General features: G+C 39.4%; 2 protein-coding genes across 5 annotated transcripts in view; both read right to left on the minus strand.

Moving 5' to 3' along the window:
- Positions 1–1,696: 1,696 nt before the first annotated feature.
- On the minus strand, positions 1,697–3,878 carry si:ch211-145b13.6 (ecto-ADP-ribosyltransferase 5). 2 transcript variants are annotated; one of them, XM_048239897.1, is made up of 4 exons: positions 3,768–3,878; positions 3,452–3,518; positions 2,561–3,261; positions 1,697–2,185 (listed from the first exon to the last, which is right to left on the minus strand). In XM_048239897.1, the coding sequence occupies exons 1-4, from the start codon at positions 3,785–3,787 to the stop codon at positions 2,044–2,046; spliced, it is 930 nt and encodes a 309-aa protein (XP_048095854.1). In that variant the 5' UTR covers positions 3,788–3,878; the 3' UTR covers positions 1,697–2,043. The 2 variants fall into 2 exon arrangements, with proteins under 2 accessions (XP_048095854.1, XP_048095861.1); XM_048239904.1 differs by lacking the exon at positions 3,768–3,878 and adding an exon at positions 3,696–3,715.
- The window catches only part of LOC125292526 (interferon regulatory factor 2-like), a 38,231-nt gene continuing 26,074 nt past the window's right edge, over positions 3,799–15,955 (minus strand). The window contains exons 5-10 of one of the 3 annotated variants that reach the window (XR_007193206.1): positions 15,868–15,905; positions 15,085–15,187; positions 8,139–8,327; positions 6,555–6,598; positions 4,817–6,326; positions 3,799–3,885 (exon numbers count right to left, since the gene is read on the minus strand). Coding sequence is in view for 1 of the 3 variants with exons in the window: in XM_048239876.1 (XP_048095833.1) it covers positions 5,358–6,326; positions 6,555–6,598; positions 8,139–8,327; positions 15,085–15,187; positions 15,868–15,905 (1,343 nt within the window). In the remaining 2 variants the exon portion in view is untranslated. Of the gene's footprint in view, positions 3,889–4,384; positions 6,327–6,554; positions 6,599–8,138; positions 8,328–15,084; positions 15,188–15,867; positions 15,906–15,955 lie in introns of those variants that run through there. The other 2 variants (XR_007193205.1, XM_048239876.1) reach the window with 2 other exon arrangements.

Consider the following 15,955-nt stretch of genomic DNA (forward strand, 5'->3'; position numbering starts at 1 on the left):
GAGATAGTTGCCTTTGTTGGTTCTGTGCCCCCCTGGCAATACAACTATTCAAGCAGGTGGACAGTAGGATTCTAAGTGTATCTTGAAGCACGCAAAGATATCTTGTTCAGGGAACTCTTATGACGGAGGTGCATTGTCTAAACTAGAGGTAAGCTACTGCACAGCAGGAATATGGCGATCACATAGGTGTTGTCAGAGAAAATAAAGCAGAATTTCCAACTCCTCTCCATCCCCTACTTCTGCAATCCCTTGTAAACAGCAAGTCTTACATAGCCTGACGAGCCAGACCCACAGTAAAATAGGGTCTGGGCACTCACCGTTCGCAGTGCTCAGTCCGAGGGGCGGGATAATCAGTTGTCTTTCAAATTCCCTCTGCACGCAATAGGACAGCGGCAGCTCTATGATCCCATGCGTTTCCCACCAGCGGAGCTAGTTGGCTAGTTCAAACGTTTGCCAACTTAATAAAAGCTTAACTCGTGTCACATTGTTCGCCAACAGCAACATCCATCTTATTTGTTTTCAAGTAGCAGGGAATTCAAGCCAAACCGTTGCAACTCTGCCATCAATCATTATGTTAAGCCCACCTAACGACTCTATACACGATTTCATTGGCCTGATTGAGTTTCGATTTCTGGAGCTCACAAGCCAACGGAGAGTTGCTAGCCCTGGCAGCAAGGGGCGCGTCTAGATTTCTTTCTATCTTTCTTATGATTGCTTAATAAGGCGTACAACAGTATACAGTAGTCTTAACTGTTTGCAGTGCTTTAAAACTGCAAAACAAATTACTATACTTATACTTATACAATAATGCTTACCACAAAATGGTAAAGATGAGTGAAAAGGGTGAATTAGCTTATTATTATATCACACTGAAAATGTCTGAAAACTCCTAATTCATTTTGAAGGGGGAAAAAACATCCCATATCTCATATAGCAAATACGCCACAATTATTGTCATTGTTGAAAATCTTATAAGCAAAATATTTCAATCAATGAATTTCTGTTTCACTAAGGTATACATATTAAATAACATGTAGGCCAAACGCCCCTAGACCTTTAACATGGGAGAGACAAGATATATTTACATTCAAAATTTCAAATAAGGCAAAAGTGTAGTCTGTGCAAACCTAACAGGTTCTTCTGGGTTCGCCCAGCCTAGCAAATATGTGGACCTTCATAAATCAGACAATGACTATAAAATTGCTACTTATTATCTCAATCAAGTAGAATTGTGACAAACTTGGATCACCAAACCCCACCCACACACAAAATTAAAGTTCAGATCGATACAACACACAACATAAATTAAGCATCTGCCATGGCCATGTCGGTCCAATCTTATGAGATGCTCCAGGATAGGCAGACATCAGTGAAGGAACCATGTTTCAGTGAATTCACTTCAAAGATATCTAGATATGTGCTACCTCAGTTCAAAGAATGCTGCAATAACTGCATGCATTCTGTGGGTGCATTTTTACACCAGATATCTGGATACATCAGTCTACCTACGCAGACAACTGATTAAATAAATGCTGTTTGTGAATTTTAATATGTGTGGCCTTCCACACTTCAGATAAACCCTTGTGTAATGAAATCATTATCAAACAATTAAAGATATAATAAAGCTACCATGCATTAAGGAAATGCTATGGCCAGAGTGTCAAGCAACCCACAACACTTAGCAACAGATTAGCACTTATTTAGCAAAATATGCTTTATTTTAATGTAGAACAGTGGAATACACCATACAAAGGACAGCATCATCGAAAGGTTTAAGAAACCCAATGTAAATGAACGGCTTCAATTTAGTCATACATTCCTTTATAGCCTTTTTATTTGTTCACATTAGCTCACGACATTAAAAGAGTAAAGTAAATTAAGGCAGAGTGACATGAAAATGGTATGGAATTTATACTCTATTGCAATCTAGTTCACTGCTATAATGTTCTTAATGTTCTGTTCTTGTAATGCTATTAATATTCTTGCACATGGCCCACTGTGCTGTGTGTGTGTGTGTGTGTGTTTTTGTGTTTAGGGAGTAAATCACAGTGCAAGAAAAATTGAGCACATGCTAAGAAGTGTTGTCAGGAGAACAACTCCACGAGAGCTCATCCACTGGGTGGAGGATCCAATATCAGAAGAGTCTGTTGTAGCCGAAGTAGTGTGAGCTGTTGGAGTAGCAACCCTGGGGGGGAGAGATTGTGATGCACGTTTATATAAACATCCTAAGACACTCATAGACACATTATGCATCTGGCAGGACCAAACATGATGATTAACAAAAATAGTCTTTGTCTTATACTGATGTAAAAGTGTAGCCTGGTATAACCACACACAAATTCAGTAGCATTGCAGTGATTGGCTGCTCTCAAATGATCTCATAATTGAGATAATGGTGTACTTCAAATGCTTTAAGATGGCATATTGTACAATGCCAGAACAATGAACATGAAGCTCCTCTCCCACATCAAAGATTACATAAATAAAAGATCAAAAATAATTTCGGTTTTGGATAGGGCAGCAGTCACCGTTGTCACAAACATTTCCTGTTTTGACTTACCTGGGGAATAGGTAACAATCGTGATCACTCTTGAATCCTAAGGAGGTCAACACAATCTCCCTATTGCAGTCTGTTTTACTCTTCACATCCACCACTTTAAACAGCTCCACTGGGGATATTAACATTGATACTTCGTCTAAAGCACAGACACGGTTTTCCAAATTGATCAAAGAACATGTGGTGATGTTAAACAGGGTTCCACCATCAGTACAGCCCTCCTCTGTAAAGCTTCGGTCAGCATTTGCTGATACGAATGCCCCAAAACGCACCTCAGCTCCTTTTACTGCATTGATGTCATCAAAAGTGCTGGAATACACAGTTCTACAATTTGTCCCATTTTTTAGAAGGCGCATGGCGTCCATCATCAGGAAATGTAGGGACTTAAACTGGAACTTGTTGGTGTAGTCGTCGACATTTCCACCGTTGGTCTTAACAGCTCCATTGACTTTTTTAAACAATTTCCGAGAATTACTAAAACTTTGCAATGCCCGAGTATGCTCATGTTGACCTCCAGAGATCAACTCAACGCAGCCCTTGGAACCGTCCCACGCTGACTTAAATTCACTGCTGTTGTCGAGCTCTGTCTGAAGAATTCCTCCGTCTTTGGCCAAAATTTTTTGCAGCATCTGCTCTCGGCATGCAGAGTAGGCATCGTCTACTGCATTTGGTGCCAAATCCATCTCGAATGAATTTGAAGATACCTATGATGGACACCAAACAAGGTCTGATCAATGAAGCTATTCCAGCTGCTTGACACTCCTTCATTTCATATATAACAGAATGTATGAAATGAGAGTGATGCACCCAGCATGTAATATTGACACAAATGTATACTGGATACAATGTTCAAGCATACAAAATAGAAACATGAAAGTGAAAAGGGAGACTTACTTTATGAGTAACAGTAGCAAAGAGCACAAGTGAGGTATACCACATTTCCCACCCTGCCATTGTAACCCTGCATACGAGATTGTGGGAAAAGGACAAACAGTGAAAAACAAAGAGAAATGTAAATAGACCCAGACACAAAATGCTTCATAAACTAAAACAACAAACTTAATATTGATGCATCAATTCACATTTCTTTGTTCGTTTATCAACACTTTAGAACCCCCCAAAAATGTTCAAATAGTACCTCATTTAGATTTAGAACAGTGCAAAAAAGAGATTAAGTTTAGTCAATCAACAGATTTTTTGAACAATTTACCAATAGAGCTGAAGGACCATTTAAAGACAGAGTCGTTAGCTTATGTCCACTCTTCCCAAGAAATCATCTGGCATATGCTGGCATATCTTCAGTTACCATCACCTCTTCCTTCCTCCAACTGCTTACAGGAAATACCACAGGCGAGTTTTCAGACTCGCCATGTGACTAGTTTGTCAGAAGAGCTGATTCAATAGCATTTTCTCATGAAATATTATTATATATATATAATTATTATAAATTGGTATTATTATCTACACTGAATGAGTCTACACTTTTTAGCCCTGGGCTAGTGATACACGACAGACTTAAGTTTTCAGTTAAAAATTGAACTAAGCCAGCAGTAACTTTCACCTTAGGCTGAACAATAAACTCTAAATTGTGGTGGAGAGTTAAGTAGTCATATCAGATATCCCCATACAAAGGCCTAAAAACAGTGTTAAGCAGCCCTAATGATGAAATGCTGGAATAATGTTATCTGTCTGGGATATTTTCATTTAATAAATAAGTTTCTTTGTATTGATATTATGTCTTTTCTAAATTTTTGTCTAACTTAAGTATCAAACATGCCATGGTTAACTTTCCTTACCACAAATGAGAACATTCACACACATTTCTCATTCGTCTTAAAAAATAGCCCAGTTTTATTTGTTGTTAAACCTCCCTGTTTTACCAGCAATGGCATTACATTCATTAAGTTCATTACATACACACACACACACACACGTACGTTCATACAGGAGCATATATACATACTTCACTTTCAAAAGTACTGCACTGAAGTTTTTTTACATTCTTAAACCCAATGAGATTCCTCAGTTAATATGCCTGACTGCAAATATCATCTGTGAATGTGATTTAACAATAACCATGTGAAGATAACAGAAGTCAAATCAACAGATGTAAAGCAAGGCAACATAGCATGCGGTCAGCTGTTTAATTCCTTCAGTTCTAAACATTCTAGCCTTTGTCTACAACTGCACAGAATAAGATTTTATGACAAAGAGATCAACTCGCTACTGAATTAAAAAGTATGAATCTTGACTTCTTACCAGGTCGCAGTAGTCTAGCACAATGTCTTACTTTTCGACCCTTCTGTCATATACAGAAAACAACTCTTACTACCCTCCCTCTTCAAAAAAAAAAAAGAGATCACATTGGACACCCCCATTGGTTGAACATTATGCAGAGATGATAGACTTTGGATGCCCTCTGGTGGCGCAAAGACCCATTACACCCAAATATTGAAAATATGAACTCAAACAGTGAAATAAATAAACACAGCTCAGATAGTGTCCTCGTGTGACATCATCAATGTTACTAAATTAGTGTGCATGTAAACCGATTTGAAAGAAAAAAAAAAAAAACTCATTGATACCCTATTCTCTATATAAAAATAAAATACACTTTTTGTCTTAGAAAAAAGTAGTCATCAAGGCATTCTCCAAACAAGACCAATATTGCTGTGAAGTCTTTGGTGCTCTTTGTTCATGAAGACAGGAGGCGATGTCCAAGGTAGCTATGGTCACACTGATTTTCCGAAGCAGCAAAGCATCTACGTCAGGTCATAATAAGATGGTCTTTACTGAGGCGTCATAGTTGCGATTGCACGACAGTATTGACAATTACGCTTGCACGGCCATCAGTGCTACAGGTCCTTTCAGGTAGAGAGGATTGTCTCGTAGACGCAGGAGTGAAGGGAAAGGTCTGTGACTTTTTAATAATGGGGATTTGGACACCAGTATGGGTGCTGCTATGGGGCATGACATCGGGACTTGTGTGGGGACTGACATCAGGCCTGATCTGGAGACGCCTGTAGGAGCTTTTTTGGAGATCAAGACGGGGAGGACTACTATGGGGGTAAATTTGGGAACTGGTCTGCGGATGGACACTGGGACGAACATCGGGAGAGACGAGAAGACTGCTATGAAAAGGCCGTTGGCGACTTGTTTCAGGGAGCAAATGAGAGCCACTCTGTTGGACTATGTGAGGGCTGCTTGGGTAAAGCATATGAAGACCAGCTTGGGGAACGACTGGTGAGGGGATTTGGGGACTGGTTTGAATTGCCACAGAGGGATGTGTTTGAGGGCACACAGGGGAACTAGTTTGTGGCCGCAAGCGTGGACTGGTTTGGACAGGCACATGTGGACTCCTCTGAGGAAACATGTGAGAAATAGTTTGGGCACAAATATTGATACTGGTTTGGGTAGGCAGCAGGGTACTTCTGTGGGAACGCAGAGGGAGATCAATTTCAGAAGTCGCATTTGGAATGTTTTCAGGACGCTGAAAAGGACTGGTCTGGGGACGCATATGGGAGCTATATCGAGGGTTGGCTCTTGGGCCAGGGTACACTCTAGTGGGCATAGGCCTAGTTGTAAGGTGAGGTTTCCACCAGGGACGAACGTTGTAGGCAATCATGGGGGACTCCTCCTGGCAACTGGTCACCTTAAAGTTGGTTTTCTCTGAGTTGAAAAAGGTAGACTTGCTGGGGGGTTTACAGGACGGGAATTTCAGGACAGAGCAGGTCATCTGGGCTTCTGAGAGGCACCGCATGTCCCATTCCTTTAAGATAAAAATAAAAGAAATTCTGTAAATGCTTTTTTCATGAAACCATGTCTGATATTACTTTTTAGGATCCCAGTTGAAAATTAAAAAATAGTTCCAAAATAATATCTTCCCTAGATATAACACTCATATCAAAACTGGCTATGTTAAAGCAAATTAATTGGATTCCTTTGGTGTCTGCAAGACTATGCACTTCATGTGGTTTGTAAGCACACTATAACCAACCTCCTTGGAATCTTCATCGCTGTATTCACTTTCAGCATCACTCTCTGCAAGGTTTAACACAAAAAGACAGAGTATAAAATTAACTTTTTGGCTTGTCTGCCAATGGCGGGTAAAAAGAAAAACATTGTCAGAGAAAATATATATATATATATATATATTTTTATTTATTTATTTTTTTTTTAAATCGGCCACAAAACTGTCATTATCAAAAAAAGATGTAGACCTAACCTAAATCCATGTTGCTGCCCTGTCCTAGATCTTTTTGTACAGAGTTAGTTTTGAGATGCATAGGCTACTTTAAGTTAGTCCCTCGTTTCTGCAGTAGTTTAGTCATCCACACCCTGTGACATGCCTGCTGACTGTCACATAATACAAATCATAATATCCGAAGCATGTGTGTAACTAACGGGAGAAACATAAAGAATTCTCCAAAATATCAGACGTAATTGCACACACTGTAAATCAATTAAGACAGTTTAGCCCCACGTTTCTCCTTACTTCATCCTCCTATAAAACACCTGCTAGTCAGAACATTCAAATAACGCCATGTTCAAAACCTTGCTTAACGACACAGTAACGATTCCCCTAAAATATGTGACATTACAAATCAAACAACGTTGAGATCCCCAGAATAAATGCAATCACGAAATGGCATTGCATTAATCTGATCTGACTGACTAATGTTACCGTTAACTAACATGCTCGTTTGCGCCGACTAATCTATCGCAGCTGTTTTTCACAGCAGAAAAACAAAATGTGTGCAACATCAAGTTTTGCCTGAAGATATAGCGATGGTAGACATTGTCATTTAAAGAATTGCAAAACATAGTCTACCAAATTATGTAATGTAGACAAAGTCCGTAAACTCTCTTTTGCGGTGCTAAAAGTTCAGTGAAGTAAACGTATGTCAGCAACCTGCTAGAGGTGAATGACCTTATTTATTTTACTTGCCAGTGCAGATTTTTACTTGCATTTGGCGAGTGACAATTTTAAACCCTGCAAAAAAAAATCATATTAAGTGCTCCAAAAATCGTCATCTTAAACCAACTAAAAACACACCACTGACCAAGAAAAATCTGGTCTAAAGCGAAAAAGGGCATACAAGCACAGCTATTTTGGAGGCACACTGACAGGAAATGAAGGCAGCCCTTAGTCCCAAGGTAATGACTCATCCACAGGATGAATATCCTTTGGATTTTTATTCAGTCATTCGAACATTACTGGGGTAAGTTTAGCTTTTTTCAGGCTATGTTTTTGTAAATAACTAAGTGTAAAACTGTTTTGTCGTTGCCTATGAGACCACGATGAAGTTTCCATTTGGATGAGTTCAAATCATAGGTGAGTGCAGATGCCTGTAGGCTATACTTTGCTAGAAACACACACGTTTTTGTAAAGCAAGGTTTGGTGTAATCCTGGTGTTGCATACACTGTCTGGCGTGCAAACAGATTCCTTCAGATGGCTGACTGTTAAAAATCCATCCGTTTCAGGCAGTGTGTTTCAGATCACTAAAATAGGGCCCTGTAGTAAGTAAACTCCTTTTCTTAAACATTCCTGATTACTAGGCCACCCGTAACCCAACCTACCTCCACAAGATGAAATTGGAGAGACTTGCAAACGAGGGTAAACAGAGCTTGAGGTGACTGGTGGCACCTCTCTCTCAGTAGACACCTGGCTGTCCAAAACTCCCTCATGCTCAGTGGTCACCTCCACCACAGCACACACATCAGACATTTCACTTATCACCAACTGGTCCTCAGCAGAATCCACATTGTCTGTTAAGGTGGGGAAAACAGGAAATTACTCACTATATTAAAATGTTCTTTTCCGTCTGTACCATGTCATGTATGTTTCATTTTTGACTGAGCAATCACAAAACAGACAGCATTCTGGTGAAAAAATAAATCTTTTAAATGCAGGTTAAGTATTTAAAGGATGACATGACCCTGAAGATAATAAAGCACAAATCCCCAATACTGTTTTTTTGAATTAACAAACAACTAACTGCATTTTAACATTTACAGGTGTGACAAAATGAGCAACCTATATGTAGCAAAACCATCATACACAACCATGGCATGGAAAATATCTTATTACATTTACAAAGCAGCATCACATCTTGTAGCTGCTCCCTCAGATTTTACAAATTCAGGCCATATGGATCATGAACATATAGGGCAGGGGTCGCCAACTCATTGATCACGGTCGACCTGTAGATCTTTGGGACTTTCCCAGTAGATCCCGAGAATAGCAGGAAACATAAAAACACAGTCACCAAATTCCTGCATGTTCGCCAAGGTTTACGGGGCTTAAATTTCAGCGCGGTTTAATCTTAGTTTAATCTTATTATTATTATATATAAGTCCCGCAACTCTATAGACTAGAAATCTAGACGCACCCTAGCGGAGGGCTAGTTTAGCAACTCTCCGTTGGCTTGTGCGCTCGAAAAATTAAACTTCTATCAGGCCAATCAAATTGTGTATACTAAGCTTTTACTAAGTTGGCAAAAGTTTGAACTAGCCAACTAGCTCCGCTGGTGGGAAACGCATGGGACTCATAGAGCTGTCCTATTGCGTGCAGAGGGAATTTGAAAGACAACCGATTATCCCAAATTTGTCTGTTGAGGGTAGAGAACCCCAGGGATTGTGTGTGCATTGCAATTTTTCTTAAGATTTTCACAAGTTTGGCCAAGTTTAGCCTCAGTTATGAATTAAAATGTGTTTAATGCAGTAAATAGAAACTGTAGAGATGCAACCTGGTCATTAAAATAATACAAATGGGATTTTTTTCCAGTTTTTTTTTCTCCCCCCGCCCCTTTGGCGGCCCTCAGTTAATGTTGGGTTCCTGAATTGGCCCTCACCAATCAAAACTTTGAGAACCCCTGCACTAGACCCCTCCTTAGGTCATTAATTGCCACACCCCTTGGCGCATTGCTCAATAAAAGAGATGGGCCTGGCGAAAAACTTGAGTGTACGATAGGAATACGCTTTGCGTCGTGATGATTATACGCTTTGCGCCGCGCTTTAGACCATCATGACTAGGGTTGCAAAATTCCAGGAATTTTCAGTTGGAAACTTTCCATGGGAATTAACGGAATTAACAGGAATAAACAGGAATTAATGGGAATAAACTGGGAATTTTTATTATGGCAAGTTAGTCTATAACAGGGAACTTAAATGTAATGGACAAAACCCCATCTTGCAGTTTAATATTAGTTAAAACAACCTGATTTAATGCAATTTCAGTCAAATTTCTACCCTGCACATATGTCAATCACATGCACACAGCAATCGCCATAGGCTGCTAGACATAAAGGAAACCTATGGTGCGTTCATATGCATGGGGAAAATTTTTTCCAACCAATCGGATTTTGTTGTTGAGTGGTGTGGTGTATCTTGGGCAGTTCAGTGTTGCTAGTTTAGCACGCTAGTAAACCATAGGCAGAGAATGGGATTCCCGCTAGCATGCTAGCTAGCTTTGTATGCTAAGCTGCTTAAAATACTGAACATACAAATCATATTGCTTATTACGAAACAAAATGTTAATGTTTGTATATGAAACAGTTTGTATGAATTACCCAAAATTCCCAGTTAATTCCCGTAAATTCCCATAATTTCCTTTAATTCCATGAAAGTTTCCAATTTGGAATATTTTCAAAATTCCCCAGCTTAACTTCCCATGGTAAGTTTCCGGAAATTTACCGCCCCTTTGCAACCCTAATCATGACACCTCAAACGATGGGAATCAGCCCAATCCGACTAAATTTTCAATCGGATTGAGAAAGGTGATGTATTCTATCTGATAATCCGATTGATTGAAAAATCCCCCCATGTAAACGGGTCCTCTGATTGTTGGAGTACATTTCTTCTTTCTGTGCAGGTGCTCCCTATGTGGTAATAATGCAGTGACGTAAACAAATGAGTTTCCATGGCGATAATACAACTACGAGCTTCTATGATTAAATGCTTGTTCCAACGTAGATAAAATGCCAATCAGTTTATTTAACGTTCATGTAAACAGTTAGGTTGAAATCATAATAATAATAAAGCTTTATTTGTATAGCACCTTTCATACACAGAATGCAGCTCAAAGTGCTTTACATTTGAAGCATGTAACACAATAATAGTCAGTCAGTCATTATCAATCACTTTTCTTTGCTGTTTATGTTATACTCAGCAACATATCAAAAATATAGAAAATGACGTCATAAGACTGGCAGCCTTAACCCTCTTACCCCCCACAAATCATGAATCAGATTAATTTCAATCTGACTGAAAAAAATAAAACTAGATGTACCGCATAGCGGTACAATATATGACCGCCGCTCAGTCCTGTACATCCGTTCCGCGAAAATAAATCACACTTCAATTTGTCTCCATATTTTACTCCATCCCCACTCTTGAAACTTTTGTGTATGCTTGTTTGGCATGCCTGAGAGTGTGCAGCGGCTGCACAGAAAGTAGCCTACTGGTGCTGAAAAGGTGAATAGATTGTAGAATAGCCAAAGAAGATGTAGCATTGTTATAAAACCTTTAAAATCTCTAAACAATCACAAGTAGGGCAGTTCATCACAGTTCATCCATTGCAACTGGATTGATGAAAGGTCACTTACACCTGTAGGCTACATTGTATTTGGGAAAAGCAAAAGGTATCAGCATAATGTTATTTATTTATTTATTTTTTATTTATGTATTTATAAACAAAAACATCTCTGTCAGTTCCATGCCGTTTTCAACAGCTATCAAAAACAAAGGTCATTTTTGGATGGATGGATTTTTTGTGAATGTTTCTTCTTCTACATAAGATTTTAGTCATCTTTAGTTCATGTAATACTTTATTGTCAATGCACAAATTAAGTAACAGTAGTCTGAAACGTTATTGTTAATGCACAAATTAAGTAACAGTAGCCTAGTCTGAAACGAAATGCTGTTTTACATCTAACCAGTGGTGCAAATAACTGACATGTCCAAATGGGCCTTGATGAAATGCGTCGCTAGACTGTTCATACACATTTTAACGGGCCAAAGTTGAAGAGCTTTCATTCGTCCGTTATTGTTCGTGCAAATATAGGCTGATTCATGTTCCCTTGCATTGTTTAACTGAGGTCCATGGCTAGTCTGGCTTTCATCAGACCAAGCTCAATCTTTTAAGAAATCAAAAAATAAATAGCGGGCAGATCAGGCTGGGTTCACCCAGCCTAGTCCATAGGCATCCGATATTGTTTAATTTTCCGATTGAGATATACACGCTCTGGCTATTCTAAATGCAAAAATGCATCAGGGAGTTATGACAAAACGGTAACTAACAAACTAGATCCTAATAGAAAGCTGTTAGCTTCCATAAGCTACAGGTAGGATTATAAGGTAGGCCTATTTACAACATAAATTGTGAATAGGCTATGCTGGCTTACACAAATAAAATCTCCTTTGAAACCAATGGCTTTACGCCTTACAGTATCAAGCGGACTTAAACTGTCATCTCGTGGGCGAAAAGTTGTAATAACATTCACGCAGCTCCATGAGTCAAGGAAAGCGCTGAATGAAGTAGCCACTTCTAAATGGGACCCACTACACAGTAGCTTAAGGTGTTTTGCTAAAGCAGCCATAATGAAATGAAGGTGTCATTGTTTGGATACTTCACACACACACGCTTTTTTAATTTTACAGACTACAACTACCAAGCTGTAATCAAAGCACATCGATTCCCCTCTCACACCCTGCACGCACTTAAAACAAAATAAACAGGCTGCCTCAGTCTCACGCATGTATAGGCAAAACTGTATCAGACCGGGTGTAACGTTGGTAAATCTTCCATTGCACAGAATGATTTTGTAGCACGCAATAAATGACAGTCGAAAAGATACAAACAGTGCTGCTATACATTTGTTTGGTATAACCGCATTTATAGTTTTCTACAAATGCAATCAATTAAATGCCTCCATCACTCAACCAACGCTTAACGGTAACATTACCTAGGTCCTTATTGATATTACAAGATTAACGCATCCTGCAGTAAAAACCAAGCATGTCCGATAAACATCCTCAGATTTATTTCGCTTCAAGAAGAAATGGGAATTACACTTCATGTGAACATCGTCCCTATCCTTATTAGATGTTCGCCTATGTAAATTACAGTCCTTGTAGGAAGCGCCCATTGTTTTTCCAACCCACTTTTAACTTCCAACAAAATTACGTCTCATTCTCACTGCAACGATGCGCCATCTAGTGGACAAACGACTACTTCTCGCCAATACTGAAAATGCAGCCATGATGATGATGATGAATATTTATTTTGGCTTTCTTTTAATCCTACTGAATTTGTAATTATGTATCGGCCGTTCTAATACCGATAGTATGTGGGTGCCTGTGTGTGTGCATGTGTATATGTGTGCACCGCCATTTACAGGCCAATGAGTGTACAGTCACTAAATGTACACATAACCTAATTGTTTTAGACCCCCCCATGGATGAAATTCTACAAAACTTGGCATACCCCCAGAGAATGCCAGGTCAATCATACACATAAAATTTGGTGCAGTTCTGAACATCTTAACTGAAGATAGGGGCGATTAAAGCAGAATAATATTGCATTTTCATTTTTACCGGGGTGCAAATCACAAATGAGTGATTATGAGCCAGGTTGATGTGGGCCCTTGAGACCAACATACCATAAAAGATTCTTCATCCTCAGTGCCACGGTTCAGGTAGTTATTTAGGAAAAACTGTTTATTTTTTTTTGCGGTTTAGGGGGCCCAGCACGAGGGGGGAAATTTTTCCGTAAAAGTCTAGTGGGGCTATATACCCACCAAATTTCATGTACCCCGTGGTTCGGTGTCCCGGTATCAATGACCAAAAATTCAGGGAGTAGATGACGGGAAAAATTCTTGAATTCTTGTGCATGTGTATGCGTACAAATTTATGTTTATGTGTGTGGGTGTGTGTGTGTGTATGTATGTGCTTTGTGTGTTTGCCTGGCGCGTGTGTGTTTGTGCATGTGCATGCATGCGCATATATGTCTACTGTGTGAGTATGTGTCATAATGATGATTACTGTAAATGTATGTGTGTGCGTGTGTATCTGTTTATGCACATGTGTGCACATGGAATGGGTTAACATGACCCCTGAGGCAAACATACGGAAAAAAATTGGTCATCCTAGGCCCTACAGTTCTCAAGATATTCACAGAGAACTGTGTCTGCCCTACCCTCCTTTCGGGGTCCAGTCCAGCTGGGGGCTACAGATCAAAACGAAGAATGACGGTTCCATGCTATCCATGTGGGGGTACATGCCCACCAAGTTTCGTGTACCCCGGTCTTTCAGTGTCCCGAATCCTTGTTGGGGTATGTCACTAAATGTACACATAAATTATTTTATTGTAAGGCCCCCATGAACGAAAAGTACTGAAAACTTGGCATGCATTCGAGGGTGTCATAATGATCCTACACTTTTAATTTTGTGCAGTTTTGACCTTGTCAGCCAGAGATATTGTGATGAAAACACCAAATTTTTTGCTTTTAATTTTTTAACTAGGTGGCTTATACATGAAATAAGTGGTAATGGGATGGGTTGACATGCCCCTTAAGACCAACATACATAAAAAAAGGTGGACCTCCTAGGCCCCACGGTTATCGAGATATTCACAGAAAACTGTCTCCGGCCACCTACAGGCCAGTTGGTGTATAGTAACATAAATTAATTTATTGTGTGGCCCCCCCATGAACGGAATTCCACGAAACTTGGCGTGCATACAGAGGGTGTCATAATGATCCTACACTTCCAATTTCGTGCAGTTTTGACTATGTTAGGTCACAGATACCTTCAATTACAACACCTCATTTTTACTTTTTTGTGTTTAACTAGGTGGCGCTATACATGAAATGAGTGGTTATGGAATGGGTTGACATGGCCCCTTGAGATCAACATACAAAAAAAAATGGTCCTCCTAAACCCTACGGTTTTCGAGATATTCACAGAAAACTGTGTCTCGCCCTACCTCCTTTCTTCGGGGTCCAGTCCAGCCGGGGCTACAGATCAAAACGAAAAAACATGGTTCCATGCTATCCATGTGGGGTTACATGCCCACCAAGTTTCGTGTACCCGGTCTTTCAGTGTCCTGGGACTCATTGACGGAAATTTGGGCATGCTAAAAAAGAAAAAAAAAAAAAAAAAAAAAAAAAAAAAAAAAAAAACCTATATATATGACCGCCGCCGGCGCTGCGTGGCGGTCATAATAACGTCCATATAAACGAGACTACTGATTCAACAGTTTTCCGCCATTCTCATTTAATGTCATCGATCAGACAACGAATTAATTAATCAAGAAAATAATCGAAAGATTTATCAATTATAAACATAATCATCAGTTTGCAGCCCTAACTACAACGTTTTCAACAGTTATATAAAGTGATCAGAGACTGAAAATTAATCTGGAAAAAAAACAAGACCAGTGATGGCAACAAAAATATTACTTAGACATCCATGGACAAAAGCAAAACTAAAAGCTTAAAAGTCATAACTACACATTACTGCTTACCTATGGTAACTGTGCTATCAGCCTCATGCTCCACCTGGTCTTCCTCCTCAGCAACTGGTTCGTCAGATCCCTTAGAGCTGCCATCGTCACCAGAGTTATGCTTCTGTGAGATGGCACAAGAAATCAGTGGAACTTTCAGGTTCTGAAAGACAGGATTCTTTTTCCTCCACAGCGCAAAACAGCCGACTTGTGGGTCAGACTAGAGGATTTTAAGAATGAGTCCCAGGCACTGTTTTGGCTTTGGCAGCTTATGCAATAGGCTAAACAATGTGAGAGGCATCTGCAGCAGGCACAGACATAGGCTAATGGCTTGTATTCACCTTGATTTATTATTTAATTACTTATTATTAAGTGTCATGATGCTGACTGTGTGCATAAGTTTTGAGAACAGTGTACATTAAAGGAACCTAGTGAGGTACCTGCAGAAGCAGCAGTATATCCTATTATTATGAACAGGTTATGACTATGTTTAAAGATAAATTCCAGTGTTTAATATTCCACAAAATTACAAATAGTTACTCAAATGATTGACTGTAAGCTATAGCGCTCAACTTTGAATTTATTTAGGCTACTTGTTGTAGGGAGGGCTACTTCACCATCAGAATTTCTACGCTCTGGGTGATACTGACTCAAGTGACTCAAAGGACTTAAGGGGTCCGGATCTGTTTAATGAGTGATCCAGGATATCATGAGTCTGTAAAAGGAGTTGAGTTTACCAGCTATAATACAGAGTGTACTTCTTTGGGAAGAATAGATTTAGCAATTAAAAGTGAAGAAACTAACTTTTGCTTTATTTTGTCTCTTCTCCATCTTCTTTTTTTCTGAAAAAAGAGGAAAAACATTGTGAAATTGAGGGAAGGAATAAACTGGC

This window comes from Alosa alosa, chromosome 1 (assembly GCF_017589495.1).
Source record: "Alosa alosa isolate M-15738 ecotype Scorff River chromosome 1, AALO_Geno_1.1, whole genome shotgun sequence".
NCBI lineage: Eukaryota > Metazoa > Chordata > Actinopteri > Clupeiformes > Clupeidae > Alosa > Alosa alosa.